Consider the following 21761-nt stretch of genomic DNA (forward strand, 5'->3'; position numbering starts at 1 on the left):
TGCTACCACCAAATATTTCCAATTTCACTTGAATAAAATCATACCAAGGAGGCTCGAAAAATACACCTTATCATGTGCAACATGCAGCTACAGCAAGTATAGGTGTTCTGTGAACTACAGTGTGTAAGTGAGTTGGTTGTATGACTGTTTATATTATGAGTTTGTGAGAATATCTGTGACTAATAATGTGCAATGCTCCGTTAGCAGTATAGGTATTCTGTGGTGCAATGTGCCAGTTGTCACAATAACATTGTCAATCAGTCAATGTCATACTATACTCAAAATCAAAAAATTGCAAACGCAGACCTTCCTCGCGTAACTGAAACAATAATACAATATAAAACTACTATAGAAATTTGAGAAACAATTATAAATACGTATTTGAGAAATAAGCACTAAAACTATTTCCAGTATGTCTCTAGATACCGTGCCGAAGGACATCAGAGGACTACGAGCTTGCTTAGTTTGTTCTCTAATAAAGGTGATATTTCAATATAATACTAACATTTATTACATGTGTCTACTTCTAAGCATCTATATTAATATTATAAAGCCAAAGAGATTGTCTGAACCCGGCAATTTCTCTAATTACCAGTGGTTTTGACAAAACTATGGATTCTTTGGGCCGTTCAAAATTTAAAAGATCTATCGCAGGGAACCCCAGAAAAAGAAGTTCACTTGCAACATCATTATTGACTTATTCTGAGCACTGTCGTCTTCTCAGAATGACAAGAATTTAGGCCATAGTTCACCAAGCTGTCTAATGTGGATTAGTAGACTTCATACACCTTGCAATTTTTTTTAAGTACATAACTCAGATATGTTTATTTATTTGGAATGATTTTTGTAATCAATTATTCTATATATCGATATATATTTTATAATATCAAAATATTAGGGTTGCATACCTAACTGTGCAACAATCATCTGCAAAGTGATTGTAGTGAATCCTCTTTAAACCAGCCATTTTGTCCTGATAATTTTGTAATTAAACAAACCAAACATTCCTCTGTATATGCTTGAACAGGTTACAATTGCTTATGTGGCTGCATGTGTTTTAAATTTGTCGGATTACAATGTACTGCTCTTAAAAACCTCTGGATTAAAGTGGAATGGACGCAGTACTCTATTATAATCAGACCCTCAAAATGATTTCCAAGAACTGCTAGACTTGTGGTTTTTAGAATTATGACTTTATTTTCAATATATAAATACTCCTATGCAACATACACGTTACACTTATTTCAGACATTTGACCAATTTGAATATGATGGGTGCGACAATTGCGATGAATTTCTTCGAATGAAGAATAATAAAGATAATGTTTATGACTGCACAAGTAATAACTTTGATGGGTATGTATTAACGAGTAATTTAAATTGTCGTCTAATAATAATTACATAAATTACAGTAGTATAGTTCTGATATAATAATTAAATAAATGTAAGTTTCTTTGTGTTGGTTTCTGCCTGCAACTTTTGAAATAGCTTATCTTAGATAGTATCATTATTTTATTTTAGAGATGTTAACATTATTAATTATTATTTTTACAGAATGATAGCTGTTATGAGCCCCGAAGATAGTTGGGTTTGCAAATGGCAACGTATAAGTGAGTATTTCATTATTTAAAATTGATCTTAAGGTATATATGCTACACTTAAAATATTATATGCTTTCTAATTAATAATAATATTGACGGTAGCAAAGAACAACTGGCTGGCATCTACAAAACCACTACTTGTAGATAGCCGTTTGTTCTTTGCTGCCGTCGATATGGACCACTTGTTTATTGTGCAATGCGACTGCCAAGAAAGGGTTGTTTTTTGCATGTATCTTTCTTTATTACTTAATATCTCTCAAACAGCTAGGTAGGATTTTGACAAGGTATTGGTGTTTGTTATATCCAAGTCCTTAGATAGGTGTTTCAAAAATAACAAAAGGTCATCAACACATTACTATTCCATTGCTGGGTGCCAATCTCAGAGTAAGACGTCTTTAGGCCACTGGACCATGTGTACTAAATGGTGTATGACCAAACCAAGTTCAAAAAGTGCAGATTAGTGGCTTTAAAACTTTAATAAAAAAATTTAAAGGACTCACTGATGTGTGGATTCCCTCACAATGTTTTTCTTTACTGTCATAACAAGTAATAGCTCATTTCTAAAATATACTATAATACTAATAAATAATAAAATTTGTCAATTTCGACTCCGGCAGTTCCAACACTACACTTATTTCTGTCTCATAACAGCAAGCATAAATAATATTAAACGTTGCTATGTTCTGGTTTGAAGGGTGTGGTAAAGGAGACACTGAGGCATTCCAGCTTATTCCTCAGGAGTAGCGGCGCGTTTGTGGCCGACCTCAGGTAGAAATATCTAATCATATCTGGAGTTGATTACAGATGGCCAAGGGCGGCAGTGGCCACTTACCATCAAGACTGCGTGCTCGTCTGCTACTCCTATATTATATAAAAAAATCACATCTATAAATACATTTTTTAGTTATTAAAGCAATTCCTATTGAAATAAATGGTGTGCTTAATTCTAAACCATATCTGATTACAGGTCGTTTTTGTAAAGGAGTTTATGCTATATCAGTATCTGGGCGCCTGCCTGCTGGAGTGATAAGAGATATGAAAAGCCGAGGTATCGTGTACAGACCAAGGGATACCAGTCAACGATAATCAGATATTTTTTTAATTAATAAGTTAATATATAAAATTTAAGCTTGAAGTGTCTTTGATTATTTCTTTTTATATTAATGACCTGTCCCTGTAGTTTATGAAATAGGTCATACTCACAATATTAGCTTAGCTGTCAGAGGTGAATTAGAATAGGTGGATTATCTACCTGTTTTACTTATCAAAGGCTTCGCTAAAAAAAGATCTAGGGTTACTAGAATGTGTATAAAAATTTGGAACTCCATAATACAATAAAAATTGTCTACTATTTATACTAGGTGTACAGTTAAGCAGGATAAATTTATCGGGTTCGGATTCCAATAAAAGAAACCTATGAAATGTCATAAAATGGAGATCAAAGGGTAGAGTATAGATTATTTCTTAGTATCATTATAAAATAAATATAAATATTTTATTTACTATAATATATTTTTTGCAGAACTATTATTGAACATGAAGAACCACCAATCCTTCATAAGGTAGTTCATTGTAAGAAAGTAGTGGCACAAGATATATTATCTTAATTAATTTAATTATATTATGATAGTGTGAAGAATTTATATATCTATACCTTAATTCGCAAATCAGCCAACTCCACTTTTCATCAAGATGTTTTTTTTATTTTTTTTTATAATAAATGGAGTTGAACTAAATAAAAATAAAAAAAAACATTTTGAAATAATAGTAGACTTGGCTGATTTGCGAAGTAAGGTATCGATATGTGAATTGAATTCTGATATATAGCATTCTATTAGATACTGATGCGAATACTATTGTGTCAAGGATGTTAACTATATTAAACTATTACTATTAATTTTATTACAATGGAAATCAAATCCAATAATACAATTGTTAACATTGATGAATATTTGTAAAAATCAAACAACATTTTGCTAACAAACATAATGTATTCTAATAGTTAACAAATAATACTTAAAATATGTAAAGTGCTAAAATAAATGCAATTTACTGGCGTCATCTGTATGTGATTAAGATATTTGTCATGATTGCATAAGTAACACCATAGCACTGAAATTTGTACATATTGAATACTTTTTCAAGTTTAAACTTATTACACTATAGATTGTAACACAACTTTTGTTAATCAGGACATTTGGTTATGCCTTTGTTCTTAGAGTTCCAGTAGAAAACTGGACTAAATGCGCACATGAGCAAACTACATTTTTGTCAGCTGCTATTGTTTTCGGATGGCGGTACTTTGAACTCGTTTTCGGTGCCCAGCACATCCTTTTCAATTTCCTTAAAATCAATGTTCTGCTGCTTCATAGCTTTCTGAAAGATAAAGAACAATTTAGATACAACATGCAGGTTGCATAACATTTGCGTGATTTTATGTTTTTGATTAGATACCTTTACACAATCTTGATAAACTTTGAAGATTCCAGCACACACTGAATCGTCGTGATCGCCCTTAAGGAAACGCTCCGAAAACCAACTGTTGAAACAGTCGTCGTATTGTTTCTTTAAGTCTGTACATTCTTCCCCTATGCTATTCATAATTACTTAAAATTAATATTAATCTTTATTGATGAAAAAGACCGAATTGATTTGATTTGACAATTCTGGATTGTCAAGTTTACCACAGAGTAACATAATTATCTGTCACATCAGTCAATCTATGATCAATAATGTAGACTGATATCGCGGCACACTTCTAACGAAATTAGATTTGACAGTTTTTTCCAATATAGACTAGGTGTAGATAACTTAATCGTTTCGTTTAGCTCTATTGGCAAATTAAAAATTCTATAATATTTAATTAGGATAATAACAATGTCTACTGTTTACTTCAATTTGCTTTTGCCTAGTACTCTATTTTAATACGCTTTTATTAGCTTCAGACGTATGTATGTTGGTATGTTAGTATGTAACGGAATCTTTGAACGTGATTTTAACCCCCTTCAAAACGTCGGATTAACACGAAATTTGGCATACTTATTAAGGACCGATGACAATTCAATATTTTAAACATTCTGACCCGTTATCCTTACTAGGATAATCAGGATCAGCGATTTTTGTTTTCCTGAGACCCGGAAGGTCTGCGTTAAGACCAATAAAGGAATCTACCAGGCGCGCCGATCACCTAACCTAACCTAACCTGACCTGACCTGACCTGACCTGACCTGATCTGATCTGACCTGACCTGACCTGACCTGACCTGTCCTGACCTGACCTGAGCTGACCTGACCTGACCTGACCTGACCTGACCTGACCTAACCTCAACTTCGACGCGTCCGTTGTTAATAGCATCATGAAGCGGTGTCTCATCATCCTTATTCATTCAGCACTTCAACATCTGCAACTTCCTTTAACAAGATTTCCACTATTTCATTGTTCCCATTTCTTGCTGCCAAATGTAAAGGCATATATGATTTCAGCTCATCGTCATACACAACTTTTATTATTAACTCGAGCTGTAAAATTAATTAAACTACTAACAGTTTTAAAATCTCTGCAGGCAGCAGCAACACAAAGAGAAGAAATTCTAGAATTATTTTTGATATTAACATCATCATCATGCTGTAATATTAAATCGATGATTGGACGACGTCCTTTTGAAATGGCTAGATGTAAAGCAGTTGACCGTTTTTTTCTTGAGTATTGCCATCAGCGCCTGTTTTTAAAAGATGCTCTATCATCCTTTTTCCGTGATTACTTTTATCCAAGATAGTGGACCTGGGATATGGTATAAATTATGAAAGAAAGCATTGGCAATTCGGATGTCATTCAACAACTCCTCTGGGATTTTCACGATAACAATAAAAATAAACACCAATGTAAAACACCACTTCATACAGCTGTGTTAAACAATGACCCAATATTCATTTTTGCACTGCTAAGCAAAGGTGCTGATGCTGATTCGAAAGATAAACTTGATAATACGCTACGTAATAATCGTTAAAATAATCGCTAAAATAATCACTAAAAAATGAAAAATAAATAATAGTTAAAAAAAACTAAAAAATACGCTTTTATAAAAAATTCGACCAAAAAATGAAAAATAAATAATAGTTTAAAAAAACTAAAAAAATACACTTTTTATAGAAAATCCAACTAAAAAATAGAAAATATTTTTTTTTAAATTTGAATTAAGAATAGTGTAAATAAGATAAAAATATTTTTTATTGTAAAAAAAGCGTGGGGTGCTTTTTAAGATATTATCAAAATGATAATCCTTCTACTCAATATCTATCAATAAAATATTTATAACTATTGACACCATGCACCCCACGCTTTTTTTACAATAAAAAATATTTTTATCTTATTTACACTATTCTTAATTCAAATTTAAAAAAAAAAAAATTTCTATTTTTTAGTTGGATTTTCTATAAAAAGTGTATTTTTTTAGTTTTTTTTTATAAGTACACTTAAGTTTCAAAACTGTCAAAATCACATGTTATTGTGGAATGTCATGTATTCATTACACATGTCCTGTACTCCTGTCGTGTAACCTAAAATATTTTTTATAATTATATACCATTGATGTAAATTGCAAAACAATAAATGAGATAAAAAGACTATAACTAAAAACATGGGTGACATCCTAAAAGATAGTCGTTTCGCGAAGTATCTTAACGATCCGCGTTATAGGCAAATTCCGAAGCATGAACGTAAAATTAAAATCGACAAAAGATTCCAGTCTATGTTCAACGATGACAAGTTTAAGGTGAAATATACTGTCGATAAGCGGGGTCGACCGGTGAACGAAACATCTACAGAAAATCTGAGAAAATATTATGAACTAGAAGACTCGGGCAGTTCCGATGCAGAATCCGAAGAGAATAGAAAACATGAAGATGAAAGTGAGCCCGGGCGCTTCGTCCGACCGCCAAGTGAGGATAAAAAGAGTAGCGAGGAATCGCCAAAATTCGCTAATGACAAGCTAGTTCGCGGCAAGCTCGATGGGAGAACCAAGAAGCGGCTACTAGATCTTGATATTGATTATGCCCGCGGTGAAGGTATGTTTATTTAGTTCATAAAATTATATTCATACTCTTTTTATTTACACTACTTCTGTAGGTATTTAGTTCAATTGTCTCACTAGTACACTTGTTAGCTTAGAATATAGTGCATAATGCTGATGTTTGGTTAAAGTTTTTAATTTACGAATAATTATAAAAAAATATATCTTAAAGTAAGGCTAGTGCTTTGTACCAGAATTTTATGTTTTACTATTATTACTACTTTTATTTACACACAAAAGAAGTACTAAGATTTAGTATGGCAATTGTAATGAAAATTATGGTCATTTAATTAATTAGGTGTGCTGATGACTGACAGCTCGAGTGATGAAGAAAGCAGTGAATCAGAGGCAGACAGTGAATTGGAACATGAGTGGGGGGAATTAGACGCTGATGCCGGGACAACTGATGAGGCAACAAAAAGGTGATATCTTCATATGTGTTGGCAATAGCAGGGTTATTTTATATAAAATAAGAATAGCAGACGAGCATGCAGTCCATCTGATGGTAAGTGGCTAATGCCGCCCGTGGACATCTGCACTCCAGGTAAGATAAGATTTTATTCCTGAGGTCAACCACAGATCGCCGCTACCCCTGAGGACTAAGCTGGACTGCGTCGGAAAAGTATGTCTCCCTTACCACACAAATAGAACTGGCAGCCTATCTCTGCCTTATTGCCTGCTATTGCTGCACTGCTGTAGTTTAATTTGGATGATGTAACTTACCACACCCTTGGAGATATGCTTACAATAGGCATTCTAATTTAGTTCTTAGGAGTATCATTCTAACTTATATTGGTTAAAAATGTCCATTGATAGCAGTGGCAACTTATTGTCAGGTGCTGTATGATACAGTACTTAAAAAAAGCCATCTACTTCATGTTAAGTGGTCACAACAACTCATTGGCATTATTACAATCTAATAAAAACTTGTAATCATAATATTCTTAATACTGTAATATGTTTTTCTACTGTTTATGTTTTTTTTATGACAGAATAGATCGATAGATTTTTATAAAAATGCACTATAATTTTTTTATATAACTATAATGAGGCTAAAGAAACTTGTTAGAGCAGACAATACGTCTTACTTATGATGTTTTAAATTTTTGTGTATTTCTTTTGCCGCAGTTTATTAACTATTAAATAATGTTTTCAGAATTGCAATATGTAATATGGATTGGGACAATATTAAAGCAACTGATTTAATGGTCTTGCTGAGTTCATTTTTACCACCAGGTGGTGTGATAAAGAGTGTTACTGTGAGTATCACAAATTACCAAAATGAACTGTAATTATAGTCTATAATTAAATAATGATCAAGATATACTGTAATAATAATCTATTCTTATGACATGTAGCCTTTCAAAAAGGCAGAGAAAGAGCTTTTCTTGAATGCCAGTGATGCATTGACGCCCCTGGTGTTGTAAATGTTTGTGGGCGATGGTGACTGCTTTCCATCAGGAAGCCCATTTATCTCATCGCTACATTTAATGATAATAAAAATTAAAGTAATCGCTTTCGCAATTGGAATACAAATCTGATATTATTTTGAAAGTGCTACAAAACAGCAGAAATACTTTATAAAATATTGTAGCTTCTCATCACTACAGATATAATGTACATTGTACAACAAGTCAGAATCTTAATGGACATTCAATCAAATACTGATAGTATATGATATTCATAACTTTATCGATTTAATACATTATTTGGTGATTCAAAATTTCAGATATATCCCTCAGAGTATGGATTGAAACGGATGCAAGAGGAAGAAATTCGTGGGCCCATTGAACTAACCGATCGGAAGGAAGACGTCGATTTATCAGATGACGGTGGCAATGAAGAAGGTATGCTTAATATACAATATGTGCAGTGTTCAAACTATCAGTCTCACAGCTATTTCTTCTGTTACTTTGTTGCGGTTGTTGGCCGAACTGGAATATTTACTTGTGTTATACAATTTACATGGTGTGATACCTCAGGACATTTCCTATGTAAGATATGTACTTCTACACGAGCTCAGTAAAATTTCCCATTTCCCATAAATTCCAAACACACATGTTAGTCCTGCATCTGGATTTTTTATCGATATTTACTTATCAATGGCACCAACCACCACTTGAAACTATTTACCGACACTAGTTGATTTGGTATAACTGGTATAAGTTCTTTGGTAGTGTTACTCATTACTGTAAGATATATAAATCTGGCCTTTTATGATAGTATTCCAGGGTTCGAATCCCAGCAACGCATCTCGGACTTCATGAAATCATGTGAATATAATAGATGAACTTTACTCATTTATTAGTGAAGGAAAACATTGCATGGAAACATGTCTAAGAGTTGTCTAAAAGAACAATCGTATATTATTATATGGTATATCTACAATTTCTTCTCATTCGAAGAGACCCATGCCCAGCTGTGGAACATAATCGAAACCTTGATCATGATGATGTATAACATCTTACATACAAAATTCTCGTGTCACAATGTTAGTTACCGTACTCCTCCGAAATGGCTTTACGAATGATTTCACCAAATTTTATATGCATATTCAGTAGGTCTGAGAATCGGCTACTAACTATTTTTCATACCCCTAAGTCATAAGGGTTGTTCACCCTTAACATTTTTGTATTTATATGGCAACACAACGTTTGCCGTGCTAGCTAGTATATGTGTCATATTTAGAAGTATTCGTCCAGGTTCAACGTACCACATGGAGAAGCTGCGTCGCTACCAGCTGAACCGGCTGCGGTACTACTACGCGGTGGTGGAGTGCGACTCCGCGGGCGCGGCGGACCGCCTGTACGCCGAGTGCGACGGCATGGAGTACGAAAGCAGCGCCACGCGGCTCGACATGAGGTTCATCCCCGATGACGTCACGTTTGATCAGGTATTTGTTCTTGACAAAGATAAGTAATAGTAATCTATGGTTCTTGAGTGAAACTTCTCTCAGTGCAAACTCAGAAAGCGATATTCTTGCAAGGACGCTAAATAGTTTTTTTTGTTTTGAAAACGACCTGAATCGTATACATTTTCGTATTTTACAAACGATCCATGATGCGTTTCTATTATTTTTATATATATTTTTTTATTATTATCACGTATATGGCGCGGCACGGGGAGGTAGTGCTAATATCTACCTTTATGTACGGCTTTTTATTTAGTAATTTGATGTGCTACTATCCTGTTAATGTCTGTATATTATTAAAATTATACAGGAACCACGAGAAGTGTGCACGAAACTACCCGACCTAACGAAATATAAGCCGCGGCTGTTCACGACAACCGCGCTGCAGCAGGCGAAGGTGGATCTTACATGGGACGCCACAAATCCTAATCGCACGGAAGCTATTCGAAGCGCACTGGATGGAAAGATTGACGATCTCGACCTCAAAGACTATTTGGCGTCTAGTAGTGAAGGTAGTTATAAATTCATTCCTTAAGTATATGCATTTCAAATTTGCCGACCTCTGCCCATGTATATCACGGCAAATTCAAAGCCTTGTTTAAAAAAATATACTACGTATCAACTGCTTATTAATATTTGACCATAATAATTATAGAAATTTTGAAGAGTTTTAACTTTTTAAAGTACATATCGTTAATAGCTAACAAACAAAAAAAAAGATGATCAATTAACAAACGAAAGATAAAAATGTTATTAAGTGTTATGTACTTTATATTTAGATTATTACCCTTAGGTATTTCACATATGAATCATATAAGAGAAGAAAATTCCTCCTGACTTAATACTTATAGTTATGTTAATTAGTAATTTGTAAAAAAAACTCCAAAAAATTGTTTTAAGATTAATATAGTTGGTATGTACATTTAATAATGTAGATTTTATTTTTAATGTTACTATTTCGCAGATGACAATGAAAACGAGGAAGCAGAAGAATCACAGTCTGAAACAGAGGATGGTGACCCGATAACGAAATACAAAATGTTGCTTCAAGACATTGAAAGTAAGGAAGATAAGAAACGGAATAAGGATATGGAAATGGAAATAACATGGGGCTTAGGTGTCAAGGACAAGGCAGAGGAGTTGGTTAAGAAGAAAATTAATGAAGGTATGTTATTTTATTACAACTATACTTGTAAAATAGATGAATATGTTCAAATCTGACGCATTTCAAACTATATTATTGGTTTCCATTTTAAAAAAGGCATTTTTTAAGATACAAGTCAATTGTTGTTGCGTAATTTATTTATTTATTAAACATGTTGTACTGAATTTGAGCGCAGATTTACTTTTTACTCATATTGAATTGAATGAATATACCTTTTGGATAACTGAATTAAAACTTGATAAACTATCATTTACAGAAAATAAAAACTTGACACCATTCGAAAAGTTATTACAAAAGAGGAAAGAGAAGAAGAAACAGCGCAAACTCAAAAATAAAGAAGAATTAGATAACGAAGATAATTCAGGAAACATTTCATCTGATGATGTACCGTCAGATATTGACATGAATGACCCATACTTTGCAGAAGAGTTTAACAAACCTGAATTTAAGAATAAAAAATCTATTAAAAACAAAGTTAATGACAATTCTAATGATAATGAAAGTGAAGACGAAAAGAAGAAAGCTGAATTGGAACTGCTGTTAGATGAAGACGACGGGAAAGCACACTTCAGTCTTAAGAAAATTCAAGAAGCAGACAATGTTAACAAGAAATCAAAGAGGAAAAAGAAACTAAAAGAAAAAATGAAAGAACAAAAGGAAGCCTTGCCAGATTTCGAAATGAACATGCATGATGAGCGTTTCTCAGCGTTATTTAACTCACATCTTTTTAATATTGATCCCAGTGATCCCAACTTTAAGAAGACCAAAAATATGGAGAAACTAATACAGGAAAAAATAAAAAGGAGGCCAGTTGACACTCCCGCAGATGTGACGCAGCCCAAGAAATCTAAAGAGGATGCAGAATTGAGTTTATTAGTTAAAAATATCAAACGTAAAACAAAGAATGTTATAAAATAAATGTCTTGAAATAAGCCTCAATTTTTGTTTTTACGGAATTATTTATAGTAACTAGTTAATAGTTAGCAGAATTATGTTTTTTCAGACTGTACCGCGCAACATAATGGCGTTAATCGATAATTAGCTTAGCACTAATAAAAAACGTAAGGAATGTCAAAATTGTATAATAACTCAACAAAAACATTTATCATGAAGTGGAGGCATATAAAGCTTTCTTGATCTCTCTGCCCAGCGCCGCGCCTAGTGGAGGAGGTACTGCATTCCCAATCTGGAATGGAGAAAAAACATTACATACTGAGACATCATTAATCCTAAATCTCTACTTCTCGGCACGGCCCTCACAATGAGTGGGATAATGAGATTTTGTAATAAGCACATAATTTTGAAACCTCGCGTTTTAAATTCGTATATGTAATTGCCGATTCTGTGCCGATAACACCCGTCGGTGCTAGGCCAGGATAAAGTCAGCACTGACCGTGCAGGTAGAGTCCACGACAAACTTCCAGTCCGCTTATCTTCGAGAGTATATTATATAAATTTTCGGAATTAGTGCTTGGTACTCCCTTAATTTCGATGTTATTCAATCGAGCCCGTTGCTCACTTTCGTGGGCTGTGGTTTCGAGAGCTTCTTACCAAAATTTCCTGTAGTGATGTGCCGAGTCAGGTCGACTCGAGTCAGTACTCGAGCACTTACATAAACTTGCATACTCGAGTACTATAAGTGATCATTTGAGTACCAGCGATATTCGAATACTGACGGTACTCGTACATTGAAGCGAGCCTTACGCTGTTTGTCCACCAACCACGATACCGAGCCGATACCGATAATTAATGACGGCGCCAAAGTAGCGTACATACATTTGCTATAGCAGCTTGTCCACCGAACGTCCGTCACCCGAGCACCGTCATCCCATAGTAAATGTATGTGTACGCTACTTCGGCGCCGTGATTAATTATCGGTATCGGCTCGGTGACGGTGCAGTGGACAAACAACCTTAGGTACCTTATTTAGGCAAACAAGTGAATACGGCAGGAATTGTGCAAGTTAAAACTTGTTTATTTTTGTTTAGTGAGTGATTTTTTGTACTAAAATAGTAAAAAAAATCTTGCTTGCTGGAGTACTCGAATACTTCATGCTAACTCGAGTACATAATTAATACTCTGGACTCGAGTCGTAACTCGATTCTTTTTTAAGAGTACTTTAGTACTCGAATACTAAAAATGGGCGACTTGGCACATCATTAGTTACCTGTAGATGCATGTCCATGACGGAGCCGGCAGTGTCCGTACATTTTTATTTTATAATATATAGGAGTAGCAGACCATGGACATCTGTAATCAACCCCAGGTAGGATTAGATATTCCTACCTGAGGTCGGCCACAGATGAGCCGCTACCCCTGAGGAGTAAGCTGGAACGCCTCGGAAAAGTATGTCTCCCTTAACCTTCAAAACGGAACACAGCGGCGCTTAACACTGCTGTTATAACAGAAATAGGTGTGGCGGTGGTGCCGCCGGAGTCGAACCGCAAAGGGTTCTACCTTCAAGTCTGTAGTCTTCACTGCCGTTACCTGTCGATGCTTGTCCATGACGGATCCAGCGAAGAGGTACTGGTCGCGGAAGCCCTGCGATCGCGCACACTCGCGTACGGAGACCACGCGCGCCTGCGCGGGGTGCAACACGCGGCCTTGCTTGCCCATCGGCTCGGGGTCCGTCACCGTCGTGCTGAAGTACCCGCCCCACGACACACGCCCTGGAGTACAGGCGAGTGATGAACGACTTAAATACGCTTATGACATAGATTAGTAAATATTACTCACTCCTAACAAGAAAACGTAACCAGTTTTGACAATTGAAATAGTTGCGTAAAAAAGTTTTGCCACATCTCCGTGCTAAAATGGCCCTAAAATATTTGAAATACTTATTTATTTCTAATGTCAATTATGCAGTATTAGTTATTTATTAGTAAATTTTCTCTTTTTATTTGTCATGAATTCAAAACAATAACTGACAAATCAGCCGTTGTGGCTTCAATAAATTTCAAGCGGCGAAGTATCTTACGGTTTTTTGAAAAAGAATTTTTTTTATTTAAGTAACAAATGAGTAGCTCCGTACGCCCATGGACATCTGCAATCAGTCCCAAATAAGATTAGATTTCTGATTTTAATTTGAGGTTGGCAACAGATGAGGACTAAGTTGGAATGCCTAAGTTAGGCATGTCTCCGTTCCTAATCACTACACATTTCAAAGCGGCTTAACACTGCCGTTATTTAAGAGAAATAGTGTGGAATCGGTGCTTCCAGAGTAGCTGTGTTAATTTAATTGGAGCCATAATTTTTCCAAGGTGTCCCAGTTTAGTCCTCAGGAGTAGGAATCTAATATCATTACAGATGTCCATGGGTGGCGCAATTACCATCCAGCAGAGTTACACGTCTGCTATAATAAAATAAAGAAATGAATATAAAAAAATGTGTGCTTGTTACCGTAGAGGCCAGCCCAGTGGTTGTGTCTGTTGCCGGTGTGCGGCAGGCACCAGGGGATGAGCGTGTTCTCCTGCTTGTCGCCGGGCGCGCAGGCGGCGGCCGCGGCGCACGCGCACACGCCGCGCAGCGCGCCCATAGACGACCGACCGTTCTTCTTGTCGTCGTAGCGGTACTGCAGCACCTGGACACGATACACGGCTTATATAACTGTAGATGAAGGACGTAAGTAGGACGTGTTTGTGTAAACAGCAAACAATATTGAGATGTGTAAGGGAGCCCGTTCTTCTTGTCGTCGTAGCGGTACTGCAACACCTGGACACGATACACGGCTTAAATAACTGTCGAAGGACTTGTTTGTGAAAACAACAGTAAATAATTCGCCAAGTACGAGTCGAACTCGCACATGGAGGCTTCTGTACCACCAAATTTTCATTATTTTTTACTATTTTTTTTAATTCCTTTTATTATTTTCAATAAAACCTAGTTATATGAAACAACGCCATCTATCACTATTTTCTGACAATATATGAGGCTGCTAGAAACAGAGTAGATCATCGTAGATGGGGTTGGAGTGATGATGAATGATATGTAAACAACGTATAATACAATTAAAATAACTATATTAAAATAATAATATGTTTTAATGTTCTTATTTGCATTTATTATATTAGCAGTTATAGTAGTAAACGGATTATAAAAATTTCAACTGTCCTCCTAGTATGGTTTGACAGTTAGATCGAAAAATATCAGTATGGAGACCACCTTTAATAATAAATTTCATTTTATTTTTACTCTTTGTTGTTAATAGCTGCCACCGTTATGTATCCTCTGTAAAAATTTCAAGTGTCTATCTATTACGGTTCCAAAGATAAAGCCCTGTGTCAGCTGGACATACAGCTAATTCTTAGTAATAGGGTTCCATTTATACCCTTTGGGTACCCCTAAAAATATTAAGATGTGTAAGGGAGGATTTTACATTATTGTAAAAGGCACTCGGGTGAGACTTGAGTATTATTGGCGCAAAGTCAACCTACTCAAATGATGCTCTGTTTTGAAGCAAAACACGTGTTGGTAGTGGTTTGTATTGCGCCACATATCCTATGTAAGAGGGCGGTGGTACTTGGGTGCAAAAAAAAAGGGTCTGTGGTAGTACTGTATTATTTACCATCATACACATTGATAGCAAAATGTTGTGAAGTAATTTTTATCCCATCTTTTTATGCTAGATTTCCACTAAATAACACCAGATACTATGAATTATATAAGGTTTGATAGTAGTCAAATGTTGCTGTGTTCTAGCTTATGATAAAATTTGGCTTTGGTATAAAGTGTTAAACAATCATTACGAAAAATATTTGCATTATAAATCAAATATTGATTATACAACACATAGACACAGCTATTGATTAAGTTACTTGTGTTTACATACCTTGCATTTCGTTCCATCTGATAATGTCACAGATATGTTTGGTAAATCTCTCCAGTCTGAGCCCGGTGTAGTGGGTATCCGACAAATCCTTGCTTGAATCAACGGGGCCATATTCTTACAAATATGGTCGCGCAGTTTTGCATTCTCATCCTTGCTGCGAACCATGCGCTGGAAGTGACTCTCGGGCATGCAACCATAGTCTATTTCTATTTTATTAGCTCCATTGCATATTTCCGGCAAGTCGCTCATAGCATCACTTATAGTACACGTTCGTCTTGGAGCTGATTCGTCCCATTTTATATTAGTCACAAATCTTTTGCCGTCAATAGTAGTCGTCAGGGAACAAGCGCGTCTACTGAATACGTGCGTGGGTTCTGGATATAGAGGCAACTTGTATCCAGGAGCGGCTGCCAGGATAATTAACCGTCTCCGCGTCTGAGGAACCCCATAGTTACCAGCCTGTAGAATGCCAAACGTGCACTGATAACCCATGTCGAGCAGCGCCCTCAAGGTCAACTTTAAAACCATGCCCTTCTTAAAGGCGACGAAGTTTCGAACGTTCTCCAGTATAAAATATTTGGGGCGGTAGTAGTCACAATAAGACAAATAGGACGCCACCAATGAGTTCTTGAAGTTGGAGTACTCACGGGAGTTGAACCTAGTTGAAAATAAATAATCATTAAATGCTGTGAATTATACATCAAGTTTTGTTGTAATGTAATATAAATAAACATAAATTCCTTTTATAACAAAATATAATAAACAAATGGATATTGGGGAACCTGTACGTCTATTTCTATAACATAATTTTATAAAGCCACGTTTATACAAATAAGAATATAAAAGCTAACCTGTTCATGCCCGAGAAGCCCTGGCAGGGCGGGCCGCCGCACAGCAGCTCCACCTCGCCCTGCGCGGGCAGGCGCAGCCCCGCCGCACTGTGCGACGAGCCCTCCATGGCGGCCTTCAGCAACGCGTTGCAATCCTCATTGAACACCGTACAGCTCTTGTTGTTCAGCGAATACGCGTGCGCCGCCGCCTCCACGTTCTCGATGGCCCACTTACACTCCGCCAGCCCCGACTGGTGCAGCCCGTCCGACAGCCCCCCGCAACCGGCGAAGACGTCTAGCGTTCGCAGCGGTCGCACTTTAGCTTCCGCCACCGACTGGCTGACCTCGACCGGCTTGCTCGACTTGCCCTTCCCTTTCCCCTTGTCCTTGCCCCTGTCGGTGCGACCGACCGCGGTCGCGTGCTGCGGAACGTCCTCGAGCTCGCCGGAGGCCCTGTTGAACGCCATTCGGAAGTAAAACCTGCTCGGGTCCCTCCCGAGCCATTCGTGTAATGTATCTTGATGTGGAATATTTTTTTCGTAGACTAGATGACACGGGCCCATTACTGCCGAAAAGGATATCTCTTTTATTTCATCAGACCAATAAACGACGTTTAAGTCTTCGTGCTGTGGGAATCTGCTCGTAGTGTTTTCAGGTCTGTACAAAATATTCACCTTTACATAAATGTCTTGGGGAGATATAAGAGGGCCCTCCCCGGCGGCGGTGACGGCGGCGATGTGGCCAACACAAAAAGGTTCTCCCGTGTCAACGTTAGAACCGCGTAAATTATTATCACTTTTTCTGTAGTACTCTGGGTAAATATCTTCATCAACATTTTCTAATTTAATGCTGCAATTTTCTTTCATGATATTATTGTTATTTTTTAATTTAAATGTACCCGGTTTTAGAAAGACACCACAACCCTTCTTGTAATCATAGTTGTGCCACCTAACTGTAGTCCATTCAGTTCGATTAACTTCCTTCACAATTTCAGATTTCTCCACTAGTTTTCCTGAAACTTTGGGAATGTCAATTGCATCTCTCTTGGTCTTGCGCTCACAAGACGGACAAAAACGGTGCTTCCTTAATACATTTGGACAAATTGGATCTTCTGGTACATCCTCGAACCGTGCCGTGAATCGTTCGTAATATTTTTTATAGTAGTATGTTTTACCATCATCTTCAATAAACTCCTCATCTACTTCTTTTCCACCAAGTCTGAACCAATCAGCTGGTGCATTTTTCCTTTCTACATTTGCTTTTCGTAGTATAGAAGATAGTGGAGCTCCATGACAGCATCTATCAGCTAAAAATACTTCTCTTGGATCACCACACTCCCCCAAAACCGTATCTGATGACCTTATAAAAACTTCTCCATGAAAATAGCCAGCTTTGGGATTAATACTGTCTTTCCACATATATGTTACTCTCGCTACTAAAGCAGGAATATTAGATTGGGAAGTTTCAACCATAACAAAGTCCCCAATAGTCAGTTCTGCATCATCAATTTCTACTTTTTCAAAGTATACTTTAGTAGCATCTGCTTTTGTGGGTTCTCCAATCCATTTGATTTTTCTGCTATTGGTTCCAGTAAGTTTTACAGGTAGAATTTCATCAATCTTGTCATGTTCCTTCTTTTCTGCCATCTGTCGATATTCTTCTTCGTCTTCAGGATCCGAATCTTCTGCTTGCTGTACAGCCATGTTTGGACAAAGTCTACGTACACACGCTTTTTTTGTACGCCCATGACCACCAAATTTAGCCATCGCCCTACATGCATTACATTGACCACAATCTGGTAACTGACAAGCTTCACAAATACCACATCGTTTTCTTCTCAACACAAGCTCATGGTTCGTTTTATCCAATTGATTCGTAAAGAAACTCTCAAATGTTTTTCTCACAAGCGGTGTAGTAGTAGCTTTAGTCCAAGCTTTTTTGTCAACCTTCTTATAATCTATTTTAGGACGAATTTTACGTTTACCAAATTTGATTCCCATTAGCTTTATCAATTCCCTCATACATGGCAATGTGATCAATGGTTCTGCATCATCATCGGCTTCTAAGGTAACAACTTGATCACATACAAATTGGGCGTGTTTGTGTAGTATTTCCTCTGACATTTTTTTATCATTTAAATCTGGAATTACTGATTCTCTTACAACCTGTAATAAATCTTCATAAGTTGGTTGAAGGTAATGATTCTCTTCTAAATACTCAACAACAACTTTACTGAGCCATATTTTTTCATATAAATTGTCCATTAATGGTGTGTATTCAGCACTAGGTCTGAGCAAGTTGTATTCACCAAATTCTGTGGAAAGTGTTATACAATTCCTCATACCTCCATCAAAGCCATGAATAAACCTGCAAGAGCAAAAAATAAGTCCACAGTAAAATAACACAGAACTATTACAAAAAAATAACAAACGTAATGAGAGCATAATTCAAAACGAAATACCATTCTATTATAGGGCCCACATCCTTAACCGGAATAGATTCATCATCAATATCTGGAGAGTCAGAGCAAATTGATTTTAGATACCCTGACATGTAAATTCGAACATCACTTTCAATTAGACCGCCATCAATAGGGCACAAATGTCCATGGTGATCAAAGATTGAAAAGCCGGTTATGTTAGTTTGCGGTCTTTCCATAATATCTCCTTCATCACCTAAAAAAAAATTATGTTACAATGAAAATAATTATGTAATGAAAACGTTACCAACAATTACATCTCTTCTCAACTCTGATCTCTCAGGTGTACAGGCGTTAAATTTCTTACTTGATGTAATAAAAAAATTACATCATTATAAGCATTAGGCTTATTTAAATCTAGTGTTCCCAACCCTTTACCCCCTTTACCCAAAATTTAAAATGATAGTAAAGAGGTAGTAATGGGAGTTGGTTAAGCATAGGAAACTTACCAGCTGATAATATTAGTTTATCATTAGTCAAAGCTATGAATTCTTCAATAGCATCCTGTGGGTGTCCTTGGTAAAATATAATATCAGAATTATTTAGAAATTGCCCACAAGTATCACATTTCTCTATGGGATTGGGTTTGTGTATAATTTCATTTTGGCTTGAATTTTCAGTACACAAATTAACTTCTATATTTTTAGTCATTTCATTGTTACTTTTTTGCTCAATCGATTCATTTTTGTCGCACATCTCATTTGCAGGTTTAATTTCATTTGAATTTTTATCTATTTCCAGTGATTCACATACAATTTTAGTTTCTTCCGCTGTTTGATGTTCAATCTCTTTAGTTGAAAGTGTGGTGAGCTCAACCTCTTCAATTGAAGTATGTTCAACATCTTCTATTGGGGAGTGATTGAGAGATTTGGTATCATCATCAATAATTGTTTCAGACTCATTTTCTGATTTATCCAGTTTTAATCTTTTCTATAAAAAACGGTATTTAGTTATAACTACATACTTGTTGAATGACACAATAAAAACACATACTTTAGAGTTTTACATTTAAGTAATCAATAACTCTAACAATTATGTTCTATTTATTATTGATTGATTTTTATAGGATATAATAAGAACTGCTGTAAAAACACTCAAGTCGGCAATTTAACACTTGACAGCGCTCAAGCTGATTACAAACTCTCAGGTCGGCACTTGAGTCTGTTCTGTAACGCTCAAGTTCCTGCCTGTTTTCATAGAAAAGCTTTCCAAAAGCATCAGCCTCGACATTCGACTCAGACTTGAATACAAGTCTTAAATGTTTGAGCGCTAAAGACTCGAGATTTCAATGTTTGACGCTCGTTGCTTATTTTACAACACAAGTAATAAAGATAGGCCATGCACCATCCTACCCACGTGGAGATTAATGGTAGACTTATTCTTTGAGAAGCTTTTTAATAAAACTGCACATTGCTTCAATCACATAAGAATTTAACAAATAGTTACCTGCTCTGAGTTATCACATGAAGGACTCCTATTCCTTTTGGCTGGAAACATATTTGTAATTTTCAACTGGGTTCCATTGCTTTTTAATTTTTTGTTAATTCTGAAATTTTATATTAGTACAAATGTTAGGTTCTTGTTCGTATACGTAGGGAAATTGAAGTTATTTGACACTAAATGATGTATGAGAAAATATATTTCACTGATTTTAACAAATATATCTTGTCTAGCATGATTTAATATTTTTATTACTTGTTACTACTTATTTGGTGTTGTCTGTTTAAATCTGTACTTACTTTTCTTGTGGGGAAACAGTTTTTGGCGTGAGAGAAGCATTTTCTTTATCAGGAATACCTGTATTTTCATTTGAAAAACTTTTTTCTTTAAGACGGGGACTTACACGTAAGTTACTTGACACCGGCATTTTTATCGAGTGTCAACTAATAAAATTCAATATAAGCACAATGAAGCTCATAGTTTTACTCAAATCTCATAGTTTAATTCAGATTTCAATGAATAAATAAAACATATGTATTGAACAATATTTCTAACTTTTATTTGGTTTGACATATGAATGTAGCGACTTGTCAAAAAAAGGCGCGAAATGCGCGAATATTTATGGTCATATGATTAGTATTCGATCCTATATAGTGTCCGTGAAACTAGCACAGCATTTGCCAGCAGAGCACTAAAAAATGAGAGTTCTATTCGCATGCACATGAGTTCTATAGTTCCTGATAGTTTTCAGGAATAGTTCTGGCGATTTCAGGGAGATAAAGCAGAATGAAATAATGCTCTGCTAACTTCACACAGCAGAGCATTTTCTACAAAATTGAAAAAAAAGCTATTGATTAGTGTAATTAGCTAATACCTGGAGTTCCTAATAGTTTTCAGTGATAGTTCTCGCGAAATAAACTTAAAAAATAATTTATTGATAAAATAAATTGACACAAATTTAACCAAAAAAAATCTGCAAAAAGGTTATTTAAAAGTGGAAACTCGTCGATTTTGCAAAGCTTAGTAAAAAAATGATACATTTGTACAATAACTGACCCAGGAACTCACACTAAAGTGCCAGCACAGCATACTAGAATAGTACAAATCGGAAAGATTTTCGACAAAACTTTTTTAATATTATTTTCACGTACCCAGGGGGAAGGAACTCAGCGGTTTTACATAGGCTAGTAATATGGCTACAATTTAAAAATATAACCAATCCCAGAACTTACACTAAAGTGCCAGCAGAGCATACTAGAATAACAAAAATCGGATGGAGTTTCGACAAATATTTTTTTTTAATTATTTTCACGTAACCAGATAGCGATGACTCATCGGTTTTATATAGAATAGTAACATAGCTACAATATAAAAATATAACCAATCTCAGAACTCTCACTAAAGTGCCAGCAGAGCATACTAGAATAACAAAAATCGGAT

General features: G+C 35.8%; 4 protein-coding genes across 4 annotated transcripts; 2 read left to right on the forward strand and 2 right to left on the reverse strand.

The window, feature by feature from the left end:
- The first annotated feature begins 241 nt into the window (after nucleotides 1-241).
- spt4 (Transcription elongation factor subunit spt4) lies at nucleotides 242-2735 on the forward strand. Its single transcript, XM_073093006.1, has 4 exons — nucleotides 242-481; nucleotides 1249-1355; nucleotides 1554-1609; nucleotides 2568-2735. Exons 1-4 carry the CDS (start codon nucleotides 413-415, stop codon nucleotides 2684-2686), a joined length of 351 nt encoding a protein of 116 aa, XP_072949107.1. The 5' UTR covers nucleotides 242-412; the 3' UTR covers nucleotides 2687-2735.
- Nucleotides 2736-3571: 836 nt separating this feature from the next.
- On the reverse strand, nucleotides 3572-4289 carry LOC140757342 (TP53-regulated inhibitor of apoptosis 1). Its single transcript, XM_073093007.1, has 2 exons — nucleotides 4055-4289; nucleotides 3572-3976 (listed from the first exon to the last, which is right to left on the reverse strand). Exons 1-2 carry the CDS (start codon nucleotides 4199-4201, stop codon nucleotides 3872-3874), a joined length of 252 nt encoding a protein of 83 aa, XP_072949108.1. The 5' UTR covers nucleotides 4202-4289; the 3' UTR covers nucleotides 3572-3871.
- A 1811-nt stretch (nucleotides 4290-6100) lies between these two features.
- LOC140757344 (ESF1 homolog) lies at nucleotides 6101-11683 on the forward strand. Its single transcript, XM_073093009.1, has 8 exons — nucleotides 6101-6663; nucleotides 6967-7090; nucleotides 7825-7927; nucleotides 8398-8515; nucleotides 9371-9561; nucleotides 9890-10091; nucleotides 10544-10744; nucleotides 11001-11683. Exons 1-8 carry the CDS (start codon nucleotides 6237-6239, stop codon nucleotides 11660-11662), a joined length of 2028 nt encoding a protein of 675 aa, XP_072949110.1. The 5' UTR covers nucleotides 6101-6236; the 3' UTR covers nucleotides 11663-11683.
- Nucleotides 11684-11810: 127 nt separating this feature from the next.
- Dnmt1 (DNA cytosine-5 methyltransferase) lies at nucleotides 11811-20879 on the reverse strand. The gene is made up of 9 exons (XM_073093008.1): nucleotides 20621-20879; nucleotides 20328-20427; nucleotides 19331-19811; nucleotides 18864-19077; nucleotides 16424-18769; nucleotides 15573-16230; nucleotides 14144-14324; nucleotides 13232-13413; nucleotides 11811-11930 (listed from the first exon to the last, which is right to left on the reverse strand). Exons 1-9 carry the CDS (start codon nucleotides 20746-20748, stop codon nucleotides 11850-11852), a joined length of 4371 nt encoding a protein of 1456 aa, XP_072949109.1. The 5' UTR covers nucleotides 20749-20879; the 3' UTR covers nucleotides 11811-11849.
- Nucleotides 20880-21761: the final 882 nt, after the last annotated feature.

This window comes from Epargyreus clarus, unplaced genomic scaffold, assembly GCF_041222505.1.
Source record: "Epargyreus clarus isolate Ecla_fem2 unplaced genomic scaffold, WU_Ecla_fem_2.2 ptg000004l, whole genome shotgun sequence".
NCBI classification, from domain to species: domain Eukaryota; kingdom Metazoa; phylum Arthropoda; class Insecta; order Lepidoptera; family Hesperiidae; genus Epargyreus; species Epargyreus clarus.

Excerpts from the sequence above, each read along its gene's own strand:
- spt4 (XM_073093006.1), top strand. The coding sequence starts at position 413 with ATGTCTCTAGATACCGTGCCGAAGGACATCAGAGGACTACGAGCTTGC. Across the intron at positions 482-1,248 it reads TAGTTTGTTCTCTAATAAAG|ACATTTGACCAATTTGAATA; the intron begins GTGATATTTCAA and ends CACTTATTTCAG. Across the intron at positions 1,610-2,567 it reads TTGCAAATGGCAACGTATAA|GTCGTTTTTGTAAAGGAGTT; the intron begins GTGAGTATTTCA and ends ATCTGATTACAG.
- LOC140757342 (XM_073093007.1), bottom strand. The coding sequence starts at position 4,201 with ATGAATAGCATAGGGGAAGAATGTACAGACTTAAAGAAACAATACGAC. Across the intron at positions 3,977-4,054 it reads TTTATCAAGATTGTGTAAAG|AAAGCTATGAAGCAGCAGAA; the intron begins GTATCTAATCAA and ends TTTATCTTTCAG.
- LOC140757344 (XM_073093009.1), top strand. The coding sequence starts at position 6,237 with ATGGGTGACATCCTAAAAGATAGTCGTTTCGCGAAGTATCTTAACGAT. Across the intron at positions 7,091-7,824 it reads ACTGATGAGGCAACAAAAAG|AATTGCAATATGTAATATGG; the intron begins GTGATATCTTCA and ends TAATGTTTTCAG. Across the intron at positions 8,516-9,370 it reads TGACGGTGGCAATGAAGAAG|GTTCAACGTACCACATGGAG; the intron begins GTATGCTTAATA and ends GTATTCGTCCAG.
- Dnmt1 (XM_073093008.1), bottom strand. The coding sequence starts at position 20,748 with ATGCCGGTGTCAAGTAACTTACGTGTAAGTCCCCGTCTTAAAGAAAAA. Across the intron at positions 18,770-18,863 it reads GTGGGCCCTATAATAGAATG|GTTTATTCATGGCTTTGATG; the intron begins GTATTTCGTTTT and ends TTGCTCTTGCAG. Across the intron at positions 14,325-15,572 it reads CAGATGGAACGAAATGCAAG|GTGCTGCAGTACCGCTACGA; the intron begins GTATGTAAACAC and ends TATCGTGTCCAG.